The 17,414-nt window shown below is 35.7% G+C and overlaps 1 protein-coding gene across 1 annotated transcript in view; it reads left to right on the top strand.

Moving 5' to 3' along the window:
• ACSS3 (acyl-CoA synthetase short chain family member 3) overlaps positions 1-17,414 on the top strand; it is a gene marked incomplete at its 3' end in the record, with an annotated part of 180,470 nt that overhangs the window by 62,178 nt on the left and 100,878 nt on the right. Inside the window, exons 4-7 of the mRNA XM_080706415.1 lie at positions 735-869; positions 5,072-5,212; positions 13,446-13,526; positions 13,607-13,702. Of these exons, the coding sequence (XP_080562541.1) occupies positions 735-869; positions 5,072-5,212; positions 13,446-13,526; positions 13,607-13,702 (453 nt within the window). The remainder of the gene's footprint in view (positions 1-734; positions 870-5,071; positions 5,213-13,445; positions 13,527-13,606; positions 13,703-17,414) is intronic.

Below are 17,414 nucleotides of genomic sequence, written 5' to 3'. Positions count from 1 at the left end.
CACTGAGTTGCAAAGGGCCTCACTAAGTAGCTGAGACTGCAAACTACGATCCTCCTGTCTCAGCCTCCCGAATGCTGGGATTACAAGTGTACGTCACCATACCTGGCTATTGAATATGCATTTATAATGAGAGCGGAATTCAAAAAAGATAATTGCAGATTCAGATCCCTTCTCTAGGTGATCTCTTTAGACATTTAGAAGAGATACTTATACAGAAAACCTTAGAAATGTTTTCTGTTTCCAACTGAACAGGTTCTATTTAGCTAAGAAATATGAAAACCTCAGCAACAAGCAATTCTTTGTGTGTGTGTGCGTGCGTGTGCGTGTGTGTGCGTGTGTGTGTGTGTGTGTGTGTGTGTGTGTGTGTGTGTAGAGGGGCACTGAGAGGCCCAGAGGATTAAATTGCATTGGATCATGGATGGCACATCCGCTTGGCTCAATGAATTCCTTAGTGGATATTTTGTTTGTATAGTTCAGGTATATGAGGTCAAAGTATCAATGAGTGTGTAATTTTGAACAGGTTAAGTGAGACTTTCATCGAAGTGATTATATCTATTCATTTACAAAAGTGTTTTTTTGGTTTTCAGGCCATTTATTCAGTAAAGAATGAAATCATTCAAACATTTCTTTAGAATTTTGAAGCTGCTAGACTGCATGTGAAATATTGTGATTATGTTAATTCTGATTGTTAGAGCTTTCTTGATTATGATGATGATGGTGATTTTTTGTTGTAGCCCAAGGTGGTTGTTACCGCATCATTTGGCATTGAACCTGGAAGGCGGGTGGAATACATACCTCTGCTAGAAGAAGCACTAAGAATAGGACAGCACAAACCAGACAAAGTCCTCATTTACAACCGTCCAAATATGGTAATCTGAATAATTAAGTTGGTTCTTGTTTTGGTATTGTGTTAAGGATGAATTTAGTTTTGACAATTTGAAAGAGATGCTTGATTTGTAAACTTATTAAATATATATATTGATATATATTGAGTGCCATTGGTATTTCTAGGGAAAAATAAGAATACCGTTTGAAAAAGTAGGTTAAACTAAAAAGATTGAAACAAATATTTGTGATATAAGTTAATTGGGTTCTATATATAGTGCTATTAAGGCATCGTTTATTACTTAAAGTTTTATAACGGTAATACTAATATACACTATCTATCATTTGATTTTTAAGATATTCTACTAGTAAATGATTTTTACTTTTTTTTTTTTTCGGGTCTGGGATGGAACCCAGGGGCATTCAACCTCCTGCCCAATTTTTTTATCCTTTTTTTTTTGAAACCAAGTCTCACTGAGTTGCAGAGGGCCTAAGTAGCTGAGGCTGTCCGTGAACCGATCCTCTGGGTCTCAGCCTCCCGAATGCTGGGATTACAAGAGTGCGCCACCACGCCCGGTTTAGTAAATGATTTTTAAAAATCTTACCAGTAAAGCCAGGCGTGGTGGCTCAGGCTTGTAATCCCCGTGCTTGGGAGGCGGAGACAGGAGGATCGTGCAGGTTCGAAGCCAGCCGCACTGGCTTAAGAGACCCTGTTTCAAAAATATAAAATAGGTCTGGGAGTGTAGCCCAGAGGTAGAAGGGCTTCCAGGAACCCCAGTACCACACACACACACAAAATCTTCCCAGTAACTATATGAATTAGATGATAACATTATTCCTATTTTAAAGATCAGGAATCAATGGACATAGAGATGAAGTAACTTTATTGATCAGTAGATATCAGAGTCGTGATTTGAACACTTGCTGTCTGTGTGCTTATATTCTCCACTATCTTATCTATTAGAAAGGTGTGATTAAGTTGGGTTTGGTGGCACATGCTTGTAATGCTAAAACAGGAGGGTGGAGGTTTGCAGCCAGCCGCTACTTAGTGAGGTCCTTTGCAAGTCAATGAGACCCTGTTTCAAAAGAAAGAATAAAAAAAATAGGGCTGGGGGTGTGGCTCTGAGGTAGAAAGCCCCGGGTTCCATCCCCAGTACTGAAAAAAAAAAAAAAAAAAGTGCAAAATACTTTAAACATTTGAGAAAAGCACTTAGGCTAGAAATAAATATGTATCCAGGAAAATAAAGCATGCACATTCTAAACAAATAAATTTTTTTGACCTGTGAAGAAAGTAAAAATACTTTAACAATAACAATTATTACATTTTATAACACTTTCCCTAGTAACTAGGACCTGATGATAACTCAATTTTTACATCCCAGTGAGTTTCCAATTATTTATGGTGAGGCCAAATGGGGTTTTTACCAGATTAAAATATTTTTGAAGAAGAAAAATTACAAGAGGGCAAAGAATCATGTTCAATTTTGTGGAATTGAGAGGTTATCTGTTGAAATTACTTAAATAACAAGATATGAGAACAAAGAGTATTCCAACTATGTCATTTTGATTACCACCTAGCAATTTCCATCAGTACATTAAGTTCCCCAGCAAAGTTTTAGTAGTCAGTGGTTTGTGAGCTGCTGCATTTAATAGTTTTAATGTTTTTATTATCTTGAAGAAAAATCTCAAGTTTCCTTTAGATGAACACAATCATATCTTTTAAAAGAGCTTTTTTGTTATTTAAATAAAGGAATACCAAGACAGCAAGGAATGATTTGGGGAAAGCAAAGTTAAAGGAATCACATTAATAAGTGCAAAAAAGCAAAAAGTGTGTTCACAGGACTATGATTGCTATTCACATACATGTATGAGATCATATAGAATTTATAAAAGAACTTATGATGCGCTAGGCTCAGTGCTAGTTACTTTCAAATACTTTTTCTTATTTAATTCTCACAAACCAATAAACTAGATCTCATTACTGGCCCCATTTTACTGGTGAAGAACCTGAGTTTTTAAATGATCAGCTAATAAGTGGTGTAGCCAGGTTAGAGTTGCTGTATAATGACTTTTGACCAGCAAGATATAGGATCTTTCTTGTACTCTATAAGCGCACTGCATATGGATTCTAATGTTCTCTCTTCAGATTTTTAAAATGCAAATCTCTTCTCTCCCTCTTCACAGAAATGTGCTCTTCCCTTGACTCCTCTTGGGTAACTAGCTCATGTTCTCTTTCTTTCCCTCTTTCTCCAGACCCTTTTTTCTCTTCTGACATAAATGATGGTTTTGAATGTTCCTTGTCCTTTATATCAGACCTACTGCTTAGGCAGTAATTAAACCCAGTGGATTGGTTTTGCTTTGAGTTTACAGAGACACACATTATGAGGCTGAGTGGTGCATCTCATTAACCAGGATTACGTTTTTGCCAGAGGAGGTAAAAACTTGGCTGCTACTCCTAAGCCTCAGGCAAGTGGTGACGAAATCAAAGGAATATTCCATCCATCTCTCCTGATGTTCTCTCAATACAGCCTTTTAAGAATTGTAACAATTAGGAAAGACATGTCTGCAGAATTAAGTCCCTATCTGTAAAAGCTCAGGAATCCATCTTGATGAAGCCAATGGTTAGACACATACCTAGTTGGTGGATTTCACTAACTTCACTGGGGAATGTATGGCTTGACTGTTCTTATGAATTTCCTGTTGTGCAATCTTGAACTTAAAGTTTTGAAAATAATGGATGTTTATGTTTAATGAGTATTATCCTTACTTAGCTATAACTCTTTGTGTGTGTCTATGCGGTACTGGGGATTGAATCCAGGGACATTCTACCTATAAGAAATATGCTCAGCTTGCTTTATTTATTTATTTATTTATTTATTTATTTATTTATTTATGGTGGTGCTGGGGTTCCTGGAAACCTTTCTACCTCCAGATTACACTCCTAGACCCATTTTTATACTTTTTTATTTGGAAACAGGGTCTCTTAAGCCAGCGCGGCTGGCTTCGAACCTGCCGATCGATCCTCCTGTCTCCACCTCCCAAGCACGGGGATTACAAGCGTGCGCCACAACGCCCGGCTTTAGTTTATTATTTTATTTTGAGACAGAGTCCCTCACTGAGTTGCTGAGTGTCTTGCTACTTTACTGAGACTTTCTTTTTATCTGTAATCCTTCTGTCTCAGCCTCCCAAGTGCTAGGGTTACAGGAGTGCACCCCGCTACCAGCCATTGTTATAACTTTTCATTGTGCAACTTTCTAAAGGTTTCTTCCTTCCTCCTATCTAGTCATTTCATGGTTACTGTTTTTAAAGAGATCTGTTCATCTATGTAAAGGTGTACCTGTGTAACTCATTACTATTGTAGCACTGATCCTGGTTCTAAAGAAAGGGGGCAGCATTTCTACATAAATTAATGACCTAAAAAGAAGGAAACTTGGATAGCATTTTAGATATGTCTTATACTCTTGCTAATTTTAAAAACTAGCTTTTCTTCTTGAAAAAGCAAAAATATAGTTCTTCCCTACCCTGGAGGACAATTTCGTATCTCCTGATTTAGAAAGGTAGCTGCCATATTACTCCTCAGTGCCCTTTATAAGGAAGACTTTAATGGGTTAACATTTCATTGTGAAGGCAGTACTTCCAAAGTAAGAAAGAGGATAGAAGAAATAGCACTTAATTTTTAAATTGTTAATGTCCATACTTCTGTGGGAGCCTAAGCCTCTGAGTTAATTAAGCTGAGTACCTATGAAAACATAACTATGTCAAATTGAGTTTCTTGAGAGTATTCCTGGATTTGACTGAAACATGTTCTTTTTGTCAGTTTAGCTGAAACCAACATCCAACCACTGGGATTTAAAAAGAATATTTATCTTAGCTGGGTGTGGTGGCGCACGTTTGTAATCCCTGCGCTTGGGAGGCTGAGACAGGAGGATAGCGCAGGTTCGAAGCCAGCCTCAGCTGGCTTAAGAGACCCCGTTTCCAAATAAAATATAAAAATTAGGTCTGAGAGTGTAGCCCGGAGGTAGCAGGCCCCGGGGTTCCATCCCTAGTACCACCAACATATATATTAAGATATATATTTATCTTAAACTACAAACTTGAGACTCTTTTTTTTGGTCATAAGCATGATGTTCAGAGCCAGAGGAGTAGACTTTCAGTCAGATGCTCAGACTTCTGTTGACTTAGCTTCTCTGTTCCCTGGATTCAATCTCATTTTATAGTGCATATTTCTGTATTTTTTGCTGTGTAGGAGACAGTTCCTTTGGTGCCAGGCCGTGATCTTGATTGGGAAGAAGAGATGGCAAAGGCCCAATCGCATGACTGTGTTCCTGTCCTCTCAGAACATCCACTGTATATTCTTTACACATCGGGAACGACAGGGTTGCCTAAGGTATTCCATTCTCTCAGGGTTAACTATCTATAGTGGTCAGTTTCCTTTGCACTGAGAATATCTGATCACTGGCTTTAGACATGGTTACTTTATATCTTAAATAATTTTCATACTTAATTCTAAATATTAAATGTATTTACTATATTTCATGTTAAATGTTTTGTCGTTATTTCAAATTCTTCCCAAATATCAGCAATACCCAATTGCTTTAGCAAGATACTAAAATTATTACTTAATTGAATATTAGTTGGCTTATACTTTTATAAAAATGTGTGTGTATGTATGTATGTATGTATGTATGTATTTTGTGGTGATTGAAATTAAACTCAGGACACGAAATATATTTAAATGAAATATTTTTATTCCTTTAAGTCAAGGTATAGCTTCCATATATTATGGAATTGATTTTTTTTGTGTGTGGTACTGGGGTTCCTGCAAACCCTTCTACCTCTGGGCTACATTCCCAGACACCTATGTTTTATATTTTTATTTGAAAACAGGGTCTCTTAAGTCAGCTGAGGCTGGCTTCAAGTCTGAGCGATCCTCCTGTCTCAGCCCCCCAAGCACGGGAATTACAAGTGTGCACCATTATGCTTGGCTTGGAATTGATTTTTGATCTAGGAGAATTCAGTTCTTTGTTATAAATGTGAGTTTGAAAATTGGTGTAGACAGTTTGAACAAGAGGCAATTTATCCAGAGTATTGAACTATTTTATTTACAATATGGAAGACACTCAACATTTTTAAATCTGTTTACTGTGAAAGGTGCTTTCATAAAACAAAGTTAAAAGTATTAGTATTCATGAATATGTCAGATATCAATAAATACCACTTTTGCCTGGTTTCTCCCATTAATAGTGTTTTCTCCCACAACTTCATAAAGGCTTACAGTAGCATGTTTCTTACCTATTTTTATTAGAAACAACAATATTTATTAAACCACAAAATTTTATTGGCAAAGGAATTTTCACAATCATTCTCATCCTTGAGGATAGAGACCTTTTATTACTACATCAAAGCATACAAGTTGTAAAAGTAGTCTCTTATTTTATTAAAATAGTGGTTCTATTAGGTTAGATTTTAAAAAGGAAATTTAAGGTATTCCAAGTAAAATTGGCTTTCAGAGACCATGTTTTATTATATTTTGTCCTACCATTATGTTTTGTTTGTAATTAGCACTCAATATTTTATTGAATGCATAAACAAACATATAAGTATAACGATATATGTCATTATAAAATTGAAATTTTGTTTTTACAACTTTCAACATTTGAAAAATAAATATTTCTTCATATTAAAAATAAGATTTATTTGTTTAAGCAGTCCAAATGATCTACTGGACATGATTTTCACTGTCTATCTTTTATAATTCATCAGCCAAATGGAGTTCAATATTTGATTATAAAGTAAAAAGGGATTTAGGAAAGTTATACTCTAATACAAAAACATCCACAAGAGAAAAAAATCCCTCATTCTGAAAACTTAGTATATAACTTATCAAACTTAAAAAAAACCCAAACGAGCAAACTAACAAAAAAATTCTCTGCACCTTCTTAAAGAGCCTGAGGGAATCTCATAGAAAAGTCTGGTACCACTTTGAGACTTTCAGTCACTCTGAAATTGACTGTAACCTGGATTAGAATCTGTCTAAGAGGAACAGAAAGAGGGCTTATCAGCAATTCAAGGTTGACTCTGCCAGGGTAGAAGACAGGAGAGTAGTATATAGAACATTATGTTTGAAAAGTGTTGGTTCCAAAAATGGAAAGATCCTAGCTACCTCGGGTATTTCTAAGTTCTTTTCTGGATTCTTTTCAGTGCCTAAACTGAAGGTCTTTTTATCTTTTTTTCTTTATCATTTTTCCTCCTAATGTATGACAAACTATTTCCATAAGCTGGAGAAATTCTTAATTTTTGGAAGTTTCTTTATTCCCCAAAGGCTCCTGTGTTGAGGGCTTTGTCTCCAGCTGATGGCATTATTGGGAGGATGAAAACGTTAAAGGTGGGTCCCCAGGGGTGTACCTCTTGTCCCTGAGTCCTTTTCTCTCTCTCTTTCTATTTTCTGGCTGCCCAGAGGTGAACAGCTGTGGCCCATCACCTTCCCCTTTCTGCCCTGATGCTCTGCCCCAGCCCCCCCCCACCACCACCACACAGGCCTAAAAGCATTGGAGCCAGACCAGAACTTCTGATACTGTGAATTAGAATAAACCTTTTCTCCTTTAAATTACCTTTCTCAGTTGTTTTCTCATAGCAGTGTAACACGGAGCAATCTAACACAGAGCCTATAAAAATATTCCACTTAAAAATGTTTGTTTCTCACAGGCACATGTAAGATACACATAAGGTAGTTTGTTCTTTGGCTAGGATTTGTAGATCTATTTTAAGGAATATTTGCATTTCTGTGTCTGCCAACCCTGAAGTTGTCAGGATGCTATATGACAGGTTAGTCTGTTAGCTGCTGCAAATATTCCAGCAACCATAGCTGAGCTACTTTGCATACATTTATGTCTTGTTGTAGGCTTCTATCCTATTGGGTTTTGATATCTATATCCAAAAGAGTTCAAAGCACTACATAATTAAATATTCCTCATCTGGACAAGATGTTCTTTTGGGAGTGGAGGGCTTAGTGTTGCCCATATTTATCTCCTTCAGCTTGACATCATGGAGGGAAAGTGATAACCCAAAAAGAAAAAAAAAAAGGAAAAAGAAAAAGTTCAGTGCCAAAGGAAAATGGAACAAAAAAAAAAAAAAAAAAAGACCAACACAAAAGCTAAAACAAACAAAAAAAAAAAAACAAAGCAGAGGGATAGGATTGGCAGGAAGGCATGGAGTCATGGAGTAATCAGATTCTGATCAATTTAATGAGACCCTGTTTCAAAATAAAAATAAAATAGACCTGGGGGTGTAGCTTAGAGGAAAAATGTCCCTGAGTTCAATTCCTAGTACTATAATAAAGTGAAGGAAGGAAGGAAGAAAAGAAAGACAGACTGATGGGAGAAAGGAAGGAAAGAAGGTACAAAAAGTTGTAGATAAATCCTTTTGTCTTTTTTCATGTTTACATACTTATGCAACTTTTATTTCGGATTGTTAGAGCATTTATTCATATTCCTTGTCCTATGGGGGAAAATTGAGGGAGAATAAAGTGAAAGCAGTGAACACTTTTTTTCTTTTAATCTGAGGCACAATTCTTGCAGTTAAAATGCTGAAATTGCTATACTTTGCCCCTTATCTCATAGTTGTTCGGATCAATAAAAAAGTCTACAGCTGCTAAAGTCTCTTTCACAGAGGTAGTTTCAGAATCACCCAAAAGTCTGCAACAAGAGATATAAGATTTGATGAAATATCCCAAATTGGAAGTACTCCATTTCCTCTTTGATGATTCACTAAGTTCTACAAATTTTAAAGGTTTCTCCTAAAAGAAGGAGAGTATTTTTAAAAAATAATTTTACGTTCACACATGTGTTTATTCATTTTGCTGTTCATTTAGTCAATCTACAAATGTGCTGACTGATGCCAGACTCAGTGTTGAAGCTACAGAGGTGTTCTCCTCACAGTCCTCAAAGTGGTCAGGAGGCAGAACCTTGGAGATGTCAATGCTCTGCCCAGGTTTGCAGGCCCCAGAAACCATGGATCAGGATAAACAGATGAACAGACGCGCAACATCAACAGTAGGAAGGGGGGCAGCCTCTCAAGAGTGGGAGCACTTTTGCACTGTCTCTGCATACTTGCATAGAACATTTGGAACTAAAAACGTTCAGAGGAAAGACGGATAATTCTAGAAAGGGGAGGTAAATGCCATAGGTAAAGCCACTATTATGACAAAATTAGTGTTGATGTGCGGAATTTTTCAAGTAAATTATAGTCAGCCATTTTAGTTTGCAATTTGTTACAATCATGATTTGGCAATAATTTTTTTTCTGATTTACAATATGTATTTCCCATTTCTTTTTTTTTCCCTTCAACTTTGAGGCAGAGTTGAAATATGAACGCAGAATGCACACATACATATGTATACACACAAAGCATTCATGTATAAACATATGCATGTACATACATATGTGTATACATAGACATATATTTACATAGGTATATGTGAATAAGTATTTTTGTATGTGTATGTACATATATTTACCTAAATTTTTATTACAGAGTATATGAATAAGCGACTCAAGAAGTATTAAGTTTTGTCATGTGCTAAAACCTTTTTTGCCTTGGTCTTTATGAATTTTTGTTACTTTTCTCATCTTCCAAAGCAGCTTATTAAGCTGGAATTCTTAAAGAATTATCTATGACAAATCTCTAGTCTCATTTCTTTAATCACCCTTTATTTTTACTTGTGAATGTTGAATTTTTTAATACCATAGATATTCTGAGTGCACAGAAAAGAATACCTTTGTGTTGTCTTATTTTCCATTTCTAAGATGGAATTTATTTTCATATCTTCATTTGGGTAGAGTATTATTTCCACCTGCATGTTTTCCAAATTCTCCAGATGTTAATGATTGTGCTTGGTCCTATGAAAAATTTCAGAACAGTATATAATAGCAGAGTGTAAGACTTTTCTGATAACTTTGCTCAATGCTTTTACTTTTAAGGTAGAAAGAATATAAACACATTTAGAAAAAATAGATTTAAGAGACTAAAATGAAGTAAATGTGTTTTAGTGGTAAGCATTAGTATTAAATAAGTATCCTTACTTCATGCATAATATTACAGGTATATTTTTAAAGTGCTAAGAGTAATTTAGCTTACTTAGAATATAATGATTCTGTTTGTAAGCATGATTTATGTGTTTTCAAAGGCTGAGTAGGATTTCCCCTTTGCAATGTAATTATCATTACCTGGAAAATATCATCCCAAACAAGATACAAAAATGCTTTATTATATTATTTTACTCACAAATTAATTTTTTTTTTTTTTTTGGTGGTACTGGGGTTCCTGGAATCCCTTCTACGTCCGGGCTACACTCCCAGACCTATTTTTACATTTTTATTTGGAAACAAGGTCTCCTAAGCCAGCGCGCACGGCTAGCTTTGAACCTGTGCGATCCTCCTGTCTCTGCCTCCCAAGCACGGGGATTACAAGCATGTGCCACCACGCCCGGCCCTCACAAATTAATTTTTATAACCAAGAATATATTTTAAATCTAACCTTTCATTTTTTGAAATTTAAGCTTCTTATGAAATATTTACATAGAGAATATGAAACTACACGGTTATTTTTTCTTCTTTGTCGTTCTGGGGATGGAACCCAGTGGCATTCTACCTCCAAGCTACACTCTCAGCCCTATTTTTTATTCTTTAGTTGGAAATAGGGTCTCACTGAGTTGCTGAGAGCCTCAATAAGTAGCCGAGGCTGGCTTTGAACCTACACAATCTTCCTATCTCAGCCTCCCAGGTACTGGTATTACAAGCATGCATCACCACGCCCGGCCTATTGTTTTTCAATATGTCTTATTAAGTACTTGGAATGTGTGCGTGTGTGTGTGTGTGTGTGTGTGTGTGTGTGTGTGTGTATGCTTGTGATACTAGGGACTGAATTAGGGGCATTCTATCACTGGGCCTCAGCCCTATTTTATTTCTCATTTATAAACAAGGTATTGCTAAGTTATGGCTCACTGGCCTTGAATCTGCAATCCTCCTGTCTCAGTTTCCCAAATACTGGGATTATAGTTGCATGCCATCAAGCTTAATTATTACTTAGAAATTTAACAACTGTATAATCTGAATATTTGGGGAGGTCTAACTGAATTATAGATCTAAATTTTAATGAATGGTGAAAATGATGTTTGACTAAAAATTTTATACTCATCCTTTAAAAAATAAAAGTGACATTTAAATACCAGTGAAAACAGGTATTATGGATTTTTTTCTCTTTTTGAGCTGCTTTTTAGTTTTTAAATTGGGAATTTTTGATGATAGCTTCTAATTATTTTGGCATTATTCCCTCTTAGGTCATATCGGCACAAGATAAAATAAATAGCAATGATTTCTGGAACTAAATAAATAATATTTTTAAAAGTTATTCAATTTTAGACTGAGGATATAGCTAGTGGTAGTGTGTGTGCTTATCATGTTTAAGATCCTAAAGTTTATCTCTAGCACACATACATGCAAAAAAATTAATTTTAGCCTTTATAGTTTTTTTTTTTTCTTCTTTTGGTGGTACTGGGGTTCCTGGAAGCCCTTCTTCCTCCGGGCTACACTCCCAGACCTATTTTATATTTTTGAAACAGGGTCTCTTACGCCAGCACGGCTGGCTTCGAACCTGCGCGATCCTCCTGTCTCCGCCTCCCAAGTGCGGGGATTACAATCGTGCGCCACCACGCCCGGCAGCCTTTATAGTTTTTTAAAGTACTCTTTTATTCATGGTCTCATTAAGTTGCTCTTTTCTTTTTTTGTCAGATGATATAAATATTTATTAATATATAAAGAAACTTTCCTAAACATTTGAGAAAGAGCCTATTTGAGAGATAAATAGAAATTTGTTAATCTATCCTTTCAATTTCTCTTCTTGTTTTTAAAATTGAATTATTATTCAGTTGTTTATCTCTAGCCTTATATTCATTTTAATCATTTGCAGTCACTACATATGGCCCATTGTACCATATAATACAAATTTTACTGCATTATAATAATATTTAAATTGTTGATAAAAATGAACTATAAATCCAGGGACAGGTAGGATGAAGAAAGCATTATCTAAAATAAACTAAGCCGGCCGTGGTGGTGCATGCTTGTAATCTCCACGCTTGGGAAGCAGAGACAGGAGGATTGCACAGGTTCGAAGCCAGCTGTGCGGGCTGGCTTAGGAGACCCTGTTTCCAAATAAAAATGTAAAAATAGGTCTGGGAGTGTAGCCCGGAGGTAGAAGGGCTTCCAGGAACCCCAGTACCACCAAAAACAAAACAAAACAAAAACTAAAACAAAAAACCCCTAAAATACCTTAAGTGATATCATTACTGACATTAAGTATCGCTATCTCCCATAACAGGCACACAAGATATTGTCTACAAAAGAAAGAGTGTTTTCTCCTTTGCAAAATGAATGACAAATAATAGAAAAAAAATGCTGGCAGATTGACTAATATCAAAGTCATAAAGTTTTTGAGTCATAGGAAAAGACCTTCTTGTTAAACTAATAAGAAAAGTATGTGGAGGATTAGGTAGAATATACTGAGAAAAGAGCTGCTCACTTTATATGGCAAAACGTATGTGTGAAGCAGACTGGCAGAGAGTTTAGGATTCCCAAGGTGATCTAGGGATCCCGCTGCATGCTAACCATGTCGTGTGACCTAGAAAATAGCTCTCAAATGCCATCAGCACTTCATCTGATATTTCCCAAGAAACCAGGTGCTTTTGCTGGTTGATAAAATATGTCCCACAGCTTGATACCTATGTTTTATTTGTGGTACCTGAGGAGAACAGCAATTTTGGTTACTAATGGAAAATCAATTTGTTTTTCATTCTCTTGATTCTTCTGTATGTGTTAAAGCTGTGGAGCTATGCCAAAACCATACAACTAAAAACACATTTTAAAATTTTGATCATGTTTTCTTTTTTATCTAAAATCATTCTTTTCTTGCATAAAACAGTTATAATTACTAAACTAAAAATGCTTCAAAATATATTTCAGTGTTATATAACTTTTATAGCAGCTGTCATTTACCTGCTCATTCTGGATATACACATGGTTATATCTTATTTCTCTAATGCTTTTGATTAAGCTATGAAAAAAATTCTTTATTGTTTGACATCAGTTTTTACTTTTTTGATTCAAGTCCAGTTAGAGTATGACTTTGTTTCCTCTGAGCAGCTTAGTATTATTTAATCATCATATAGAATAGATATCCTTTTGTTTGTCTGCACCCTAAGCATATAACTACATTTTAACTCTTGGTATAATTAAATTTGATAATGTTCATTTTTATTTTGCAAATATAGTGTTGATGCATATCATCATTTAAATACTTTATTGTGTATGATTATGTGAGGTCTTAGGTTTTCTTTAGAGGATAAAAATGGATTCTATCAATGGAACTGATGAGGACAAATTTTTCCTGTGTATACTATTAGAGAAAAGAGATAGTGATTCAAATGTATTACATACAAGTTAAAGTAATTTGTGGTTTATAAAATATCATCTACTTTAAACCTGGGACTTTTAAAGTTGGTAGTATGAAGATAGGTAATCTGCTAACACATTATTGATTTAAATTTTACTTTTTCTGTTCCTTAGGGTGTGGTTAGACCCACTGGGGGATATGCTGTAATGCTAAACTGGACAATGTCTTCCATATATGGACTTAAACCTGGCGAGGTAATCATGATTTTCAGTTTATACCACAGGACATGTCTCTGATGAAGACATAGGTATTTTACCATCTTCTTATTTTTTAGGTGTGGTGGGCAGCATCTGATTTAGGCTGGGTTGTTGGCCATTCCTACATCTGTTACGGACCACTTCTACATGGGAACACAACAGTTTTATATGAGGTAATAAAATAAAAGTAATACCACATATACTTAGGACTAATTTTACCAAACCTTTGTATTGTTTCTAATAAGAGTAGTACATTTTAGACAGAGACAGGAAACACTTTTTTTGTCTTTCTTCAGTTAAAACTATGATTTCAAAGGGAAAAGGATATGCAGAAAATAATAACCAGCTATTTATTTCACTTACATTGGAGAAGAAAGTCAATAAAAATTAAATTATGGACAAAATATAATAATGAACTTAATGCCTATCCTAATAGATTTCTAGAAAATATTACTGAGCATCATGATACTCATTTTAAAGTCTTAGAAAAAATAATCATAAAACAAGCAATATAGATTCATCATTTTTGTGTTTTTACAATATGAGTGGATTTCCAGAGGAATTTTGTCCTGATTTTAGCTAAATTTTTTTTTTATCATTTCTGATAATAACTTTTTGTATAAGGGAGAGAAATATAGACTGATTGAGTTCATAGCAGAATAAATAACTGAGTGAAGGTTCTGACACATGCATTAATGTCACACTATAATAAGATTCTTGCTGGGGTACCAGAAAATTCCCCTCATCTACCTATTTTCTTTAATTTTATTAATGACTTATATAAAGACTTAGACAACATACACATCAGATTTTTAATAAATAAAAATCTTGGATGAATAAAATATATGAGGCTATGCTAAATTATAAGTCAAAATGATCCTAGATTTTTTGGACAAGATAAACGAGATGGAAAATACAAATATATTTATATTTAAATAAAACACAGAAGTGAAGTAGAAGAAACTTGGGTTGGCTGTAGTTTATGTCTTTAAATCCCAGGGTGTTATAATTTTCCATAAGCTCAAACATATATTGTTGGTAGGATTGCTTTAAAGAATACTTACCATATGTAGTGATAAAATCTTACTTTACTTTTTCACATTGGAATTTTGTGTTCAGTTTATTGGAGAGGATGAAAATGTAACACATTAACTTACTATAAATCATCTGAAAGAAGAGGACTTGGATGAGAATCACATCATAAAGAAAAAGATGAGGGAAATGGAAATATTAAGTCTAAACACCAGTATACTTGTACACTTAATCTATGTGTAGCATAAAAATCTTCTGATACTTAATAGCTGCTGTATATAAAGTAGGTACTCTTATAATGCAGAGTTATATTTTGGAGTTAATCAGTGATTAAATGTCAGACATGGTAGTATGTCGTGACCCTAAGGCTCTGACCAGCAGAGCCTAGGGAAGAAACACACGAACACCGACTTGCTGATGATACTTCTTCTTTAATGCTTCCTCCCTCATCACTCCACCAACCCCAAGCTTCCCACAGCTAGGGCATGCACATTTCTAACCCTCTCATAGGTGGGCTGGTGGTAGCATGAGGCGCTGCATCACTGATCATCTGTAGGGTGCCTGATAGGGCTCACTGCGCAGGCTCAGGGCACCGCCAGCCTTGTGAGCCTCGTGACTTGGCAACATGCCTAGGCGCCATCTTGAGCCACTGCCCCATCCCGGTCTAGCCGAGCGGGCCCCGACAGTAGTAGAATGAGCAGCTCATCTTTGATGAGCTTTTTTTTTTTTACACAAAACATGGTCACAATATCAGATAAGAAATGTAAAGAGGGAAATTGTATATGCAGGGTCTATAGAGAAGTATTAGGTGATATAAAGTTATTTTTACAGTATTAACGCTTGCAACTTAATGAATCTCAAAAAAGTGAGACTGCTTTGTGTAAAATTCACCTAGTCCTTTCATGACTGAAAGGCCATTTATGTTCCATTATTATAGCCAGTGGCTTTTATTTTTTTGTCTCTGCATGCTAAAAGATATTAAGGCAGACTTTGATGCACTGTCACAGGCTACTTCTTATCTCTTGCATTGTGTTTTTGTATCCCACAGAATTGATATGCATTTGGGTGTTTGCAGTAATTACAACATGAAATAATCTTGACACATCTGTTCCCTACCGAAGTCCTTGTGATAGAATAAATGTTTTTAAGATATTCATTCCTCTTGAAGCAAACAAAATAAATCCCAACACTGAATGCATACACTAAAATGTGGCATTACTCATAGAAATGTGACAAAGCAGAATTCACCACTATACTTATCTGTATTTATAAGGATGAAGCTGACCTTAGAAACCAAGTACATACATTTTTTCTGTTATTTACCATTGGCTTTCTGTTGCTTCTCAAGTTTATTAAAACATGATGCTAACACCATCAAGGGAGATTGTTTGTGGAGCACATCTTGGGATAATATGTTCAAAAAGAGTGTCGAGGTTCTACAAATATTTGTTGTGTGGATGACTGCATAAAGAAAGCTGCTTCCCCTGCACTCAGCTTTCTTTTCTATAACTTGGAGCTGTCTTCAGTTCTCTCTGATCACATGACAAAGCTGTTCAGACCTTTAGTTGTATCTAGCTTTCACATCTTTATTTTCTTCTCCTCCAATCTCCTTGAAAAATGACCCTCCTCATATCATCTAAACCGCATAGTCCTCCACACATTCTTCTTCTCACTAGAGTCTGGTTTCTCTTCACATCATTTCATAGAAGCTGCTGGAGTGGAGGTCGCCAGAGACTTTCTGAGACCCAAAGTCAAAGGGCCTTCTTCACTCAGATTTTATTTTTTTCTTAGTGACATTCATGCTGGCCAACTGTTCCCTAAGGGGATTTTCACTTCTTTCTTCAGCTCTGTGCCTGCTTTGGTATTGCTTTGATATTGTTCGTGTGGTATCTTTTGCTTGGTGTGACTTTCCCTCTGGTTTTCCTTATCTGCTTCATTTCTACTATCCTTGAAAACTGCGGAGATATTATCATCTCTAGAGAGTTTCTCTCACAGTCTTAGGCTGCATTCAGTGCCCTTTGCTGTGGTCCCATCACCCCATGTCTATCACTCAGCCGGCTACCACACCATACTGAAATTACTGTTTACATCCAAAAGTATAAGAGCAACATCTATAATCTCCTAACTCAGTGTACAGCACCTCTTCAGCAGTCAATGAATCCTTATGAAACTAAGTTAACTCTCCTCCCTCTTTTCTTTCTTCTTCTCTGATATTTTGTTATCATTTCCATCCTTTGGTTTCTTCTCTTCCTTTGTTCGTAAACATTAGGGTTTAGACAGGACATGATCTTAGCCCTGTTTTCTCATTCTGCTTTTATTTCCTGGATAACCTACACATTGTAGATTTTATTGATACTAATTAAACCAAGGTTCCCGAATCTCTTCTTTATCTGACCTGCTTTTGGAGTTTCAACTTATTGTTTCACATCTCTGGATGGTCCATATATACCTTATGCTCAAGATATCATGAACTGAATTTATTAACGCCTATTTTTTTCTATGCTTTTATGGGTGCATTATGGTCTCACAACATAATGTAAATCATGTTGACGGTGACATACATGCACACAGTACTTGATGGTTCCTTCCTGCTCCCTCCCATCTCCCCTCTTCCTCATGAAGAATACTACTATTGACATAGGTATTTTTACATATATACATATGCCGATAGTAGTAATCCCCTCAATGAACATCGCCCTTTCCCCAAACAACCTCCCTGGCTCCACTAAGTTTTCTCCTCCATTATCTGGAATTTCTCTAATATACCAATTGCTCCCTAACTTCTGCATAGTACAGAAAACATGGCCATTCACATGCTGTGACTACTTAAACTCACTTAAAATAATGTGATCA

The sequence above is a fragment of the Muscardinus avellanarius genome (assembly GCF_963383645.1).
Source record: "Muscardinus avellanarius genome assembly, chromosome: 11".
NCBI lineage: Eukaryota > Metazoa > Chordata > Mammalia > Rodentia > Gliridae > Muscardinus > Muscardinus avellanarius.
This window is presented reverse-complemented; position numbering and strand designations above follow the sequence as displayed.